At 27.0% G+C, this 4,891-nt stretch overlaps 1 protein-coding gene across 1 annotated transcript; it reads left to right on the top strand.

The window, feature by feature from the left end:
- The first annotated feature begins 286 nt into the window (after positions 1-286).
- LOC126841367 (MORN repeat-containing protein 4 homolog) lies at positions 287-4,202 on the top strand. Its single transcript, XM_050577805.1, has 4 exons — positions 287-380; positions 802-988; positions 2,147-2,256; positions 3,506-4,202. Exons 1-4 carry the CDS (start codon positions 371-373, stop codon positions 3,658-3,660), a joined length of 462 nt encoding a protein of 153 aa, XP_050433762.1. The 5' UTR covers positions 287-370; the 3' UTR covers positions 3,661-4,202.
- The last annotated feature ends 689 nt before the right edge of the window (positions 4,203-4,891 follow it).

The raw sequence follows: 4,891 nt of genomic DNA, 5'->3' as shown, positions 1-4,891 counted from the left end.
TGATTAATAACCAGGTTTAAATGATTACTTTTTTCTCCTTTTTCCCTTTAACTCCAAACAAGAAGAGTAGTAATATAAAGGAGTACATTTGTTAATTTTATCTTTTTCTATTTAAAATATTTAAAAAAAAATGTTTTCGAAACTTTATTGTCATGTGAGTATTTTTGACTTTTGAGTAATTCAATTATAGTAGATGTCAGATTACTACAACTACTAATTTAATTAAAGTAAATCAATAGCTATAAAACGTCAAGGTTTATATATGGATTCCTTTTTTTTTCTTTAGAGTTGTTTCATTCCAACAAGACACTATACAAGTTTACTGTGGATATTTTTTAAAATTATATATTGATATTGTTTAGGTTAACTAATGAAATCAGGTAAGTAAACCTTTTTACAATTTATAAATACGTAAAATAAATACTATTTTTTTTAAATTTCGTAAGTAATATGTATAATTTTTTTAAAAATTAATTTTATTCTTAACTTTTTTAATTTTGGCTGAAATCTAAAAATATTGTTTTTATCAGATTATATTATTACTTTATTACCGGAATTGTCATATTCGACGCTTTTCAGTGTGTTTGAGGAAGCTATTTACGAAAACATGTTTCCTTTTACCTATGTTTAATGTTTATTATTTATATAGTAAAATGTGTTCGTTTTCGTTAGGAGCGACAATATAATGCCAGAGTTTAAAATATATTTTATTATGGACTTTTACTTTTATTTAAATAAGTTATATTATAACAACAGATATTATTGTTGATGTTGTGAGACTATGTATTACTTACATTGCAGCACGGATTATTAAATTTGGAGCATATGTGTACGAAGATGGTACAAAATATATCGGAGATTGGAATGACCGAGGCCAAAAACATGGTTTGGGTCATGTTCAGTTAAAGGATAATACCCGTTATGAGGGAGGATTTTGTAATGGGCTTTCCTCGGGTCTTGGTGTTTTGCAGTACCCAGATGGAACTAGGTAGGTTAATACTGTAAATCTTATACTTATTTTTGAATAAAAAAAATGTTATTTTGCCTAACTACGATCTGACTGAAGGGGTTTTAATTAACCTCAGTTTATAACGATTATAAACACACTAATTGCCACTATATGTTAAATCATTGATTTTCAAGTATATTTTATACTTTATACAATATAAAATATCTATATATCCGTATGCATAGAAATTTATAGTTTTCTCGCAATATGATAGAGTGTCAAAAATTGATAATTAAAACAATGCTCAAAAGGTGCATGTAATTTTCCTGTACAACCATACCGGTCTCAGACAATAATACTAGTTGACCAACAGGAAATCTCAATATCCCTGAATATTTTCCAGTGTTGTAATAACTTTGGAATAAGAACTTATAGATTTGTTATATTATGCATTTTGTGGTTTTAGAATATGGTTCTAAAACCACCAAAAATCATTGTTTAAAATGAGTGTCGACCAATCACTATTTTTAAGCAGGTAATACTCGAATTAATTAATAGTTAAAATATGAAGGGCTGCGGGGAAAAAAGATCAATTTCAATTTTTTTTAAAAATTAGATTTTGGTATCAAATTATTTGTATTAATGTATTGTATCTTTAATGCGCTCGAACCAGGGAAAAAATAGAATAATCGAGAGTAACGACCGCCGGAAATTTAGGCATACAGGCAAAATGTATTACGTTTTGAAATTAAAAACATGACTTTCTCAGAATGTTAAAAAATTGACATTATCTTTTTTCCCCGCAGCCCTTCATATATAAGTAACCACTATAATATAGAACGTTGGCAGTGTACAGAGAAAAAAATATTTAAATTTTATTAAAAAGTAAATAAGTAACTATTAGACAAATTATTTTGATACTTTTTTTTTATGGGATACAATTATTAGTTTAGTAAAAATGATGACGAGACACGGTTTGTTTTGTTCCAACCAAGAGTATCCGAAAAGAAAAATTTTAAATTTAGAAAATTTATGATTTACGTTGAAAATTGTGCGTAATGTTTTCCAACAAACCATCTTAATATAAATCTAATAAATAAAAATGAATCCATTTAAGGAAGCGTCAGCAGCTTATTGAAACACAGTTACCTATGTAAATGCTTTTTTTATCTATATTGGTACAATTTTTTTGTGTAGATATGAAGGAGAATTTATGCAAGGATGGTTTCATGGTGTTGGCATGTTTTGGAGATCTGATGGCATGAAATATGAAGGACAGTTCAAAGGAGGCCGTATTTGGGGATTGGGTTCGTTCCAATACTTATACATCAATTACTTAAAGATAGGTTGATTCTAGTTATGTAGGTAAATAGATGACATAGTGCACGGGTGTAATGAGATATTGAGTTATGTATAGCAATAAATACCTTTCATAGCCTTCTACAGTTTTCCATATCTCGTAGAATTATAGAGGCCACTTTAATTTGTTTCGGCTAGAGAACATTTTAAGTTAATTGATTGTATGAAATATGGAGTTATAATATTTCATAAAAAAAACTTAAAAATGCCGTTCATATAAAATTATAAAACTGTATTTATAAGTTATTGTTATGGGAGGGGGGAAACATGTTGACCGATCTATAAGTTTGCACTTATCATACCGGCCGGGTCAAATGTCAATAACCAACCAGACACCGGTCAATACCCCTTCACTGTTGGGGTGCCTTGCCAATCCCCAAATGATGCCACTTGGCTTAGGCACATACAACTAAAGGTACGATGGATTCCAGGACTTAATCAAGATAGTTTTTTTTTACGGTAATTTCTACATCTGTATTGCAATTGAATGGTTGAGAAAGAAAAAAAGAATAGTGAATTTTGTGAAGTTATACAGGAGAGTAAAATAAAAATTATATTTTGAATTTGTTCTTATAGGTGATGTTCAGTAGTTTTCATTACTATTTCACTAAAAATAAATTATACTTATCTCTTGATAAAAAATTGTAAAACAAATAAAAAGAGAAAATGTTTCATTGTCATTGTTTTTGGGAAATTTAGCACCTGTAACCTTTCGGTTATAACCTATTCAATTATCTACTAAAGTTTTAAGCGATTTTTATGTTCATTTATATTGTGTTTTTATACTTTTGTGGATGCTTTTAATTACAGGTAATTAGTTTAATTAGTTAGTTATGCTTAATTAGTTTTGCTATTATTGAGCATTTGGAATCTGCAGTTAAAGTTTAGTAATACTAATGCCTAATGAGAGGTTTTTGAAATTTATATGCTAGGGGCAAAAGTGGACAGTCACTTACCCAAAATAAATCTCGCCCTTTCATTGTCCCTTATAAATGTTGGTACTTCAATTTTTTTTCTTATCTTCAACATGTCTAATCAAAATTAGTAGTCAGCACACATCACGAATATCAATATTCTCATCATAGTTCATGGCACATATCGTTGATAGGTTGATTTGATTAAAAGTTTGCATTGACAATATTGTTATGTATTTACATATTTATTAATGCAAAATAGATTATTATTATTATTATTTAGGTTTAATGACGTTTAAAGATGGAAGTCATGGTCTTCCAAGACATGAGGGATTTTTTAAAGACTGCAAAATGATTCAGAAAAAAAAATGTCCTGAAGTAGTAAGCGATGCCCAACGAGCAGCATTAATGGCAAGAATACAAGCTGAACAAACATAATACCGTTTAAAAACGACTTTTAAATTATTTGAATCTTATAAATTCTAAATAGTCATAAATTAATATAATAAGTATGATATTCAACAGTATTTAAATATCAACTTATATAAGTGGTGAAATATTACAAGTAGAAAAATAGGTTTAAGGATAGTTTAAAGGTAAAGTTTTAAATTAATCAATGATCACCTAATTTATGTATTTATTACTGGGGCCGAGAATACACTAAAACTAAATTAATATTAGTGGTGGCACTAAAAATATAAAAACTATTACGATTTATCTTGAAAATACTTCATATTATTACATGTTTAACTAGAAATATTATATGAAAAAAAATTTTTTAATACCTAACAATTTGATTCAAAGTATTGGTTAAGTCTAAAAGGTCGATAACGAACAAAAATCCTTTTTTACCGTTACGTTGTTTTATGTTTATTTTTATTTTTATTTAAACAACGTTTTTAAATTTTCCTGGTTTCAGTTTTAATTTACAATACCGTTTTACATTTCGATTATCATTAACATTAGAATTAAATTTATTTTATTCTAATTATAAGCGCTATTTTTTTTTTTAATATACAGTTATACATTTAAATCATGTACCAGTGTTTAAATAAATGACGCTTCACGTATTAGTCATAAAAGGTTTAACTGCTGTTTAAATATAAGCAATAAAGTTAAATTTTTGTTATTAAAATATAATAATATTTTACGATTTTGTTACATTATTAATTGCGTGAAAATTGTATTATAAAACGTGTATTAGACATTTAGTTTATACATTGATTATAAATATTTATAATATTTTAAATTAATGGTTTATATTATGTGAGGCAATAATTGTAAAAGTAGGTTTATACAATTAAAAATTAAACAAACAAATTGCGATGTTGTCAATTTGGTAATTTTAAAAATTTTACTTTTTCAACGAATATTTTTTTGGCGTACTTTCAAGATGAGCCATTTCACTATTATATCAAAATTCATAAAAACCGTTTGTAAAAAAACGATTTACCTATATGCAGTTTTTGCATGTATAATAAGTTAGGATAACATCATAGTAGTTAATAATTTTATAATAGGTATTCGCATGCGATTTGAGCCGTATATTATGCACAATTTCATTGGCCTTTAAACGACGGATCTTTCAAGCCAGATCCCCATTAGAACTTTTAATTTAACTAGAAGAAGACTAAAAATGATATAAAAATAATTTGTACTTAAATAATGT

Source organism: Adelges cooleyi, unplaced genomic scaffold (genome assembly GCF_023614345.1).
Source record: "Adelges cooleyi isolate 19-005CV unplaced genomic scaffold, UGA_ACOO_1.1 ACOO_flye_CR_arks_rails_tigmint_CR_PRNA_381, whole genome shotgun sequence".
Taxonomy (NCBI): Eukaryota; Metazoa; Arthropoda; class Insecta; order Hemiptera; family Adelgidae; genus Adelges; species Adelges cooleyi.
This window is presented reverse-complemented; position numbering and strand designations above follow the sequence as displayed.

Bases quoted from the DNA above. Each gene is read 5' to 3' on its own strand.
- LOC126841367 (XM_050577805.1), top strand. The intron at 989-2,146 runs GTAGGTTAATAC...TTTTTTGTGTAG, and splicing joins CAGTACCCAGATGGAACTAG to ATATGAAGGAGAATTTATGC. The intron at 2,257-3,505 runs GTTCGTTCCAAT...ATTATTATTTAG, and splicing joins AGGCCGTATTTGGGGATTGG to GTTTAATGACGTTTAAAGAT.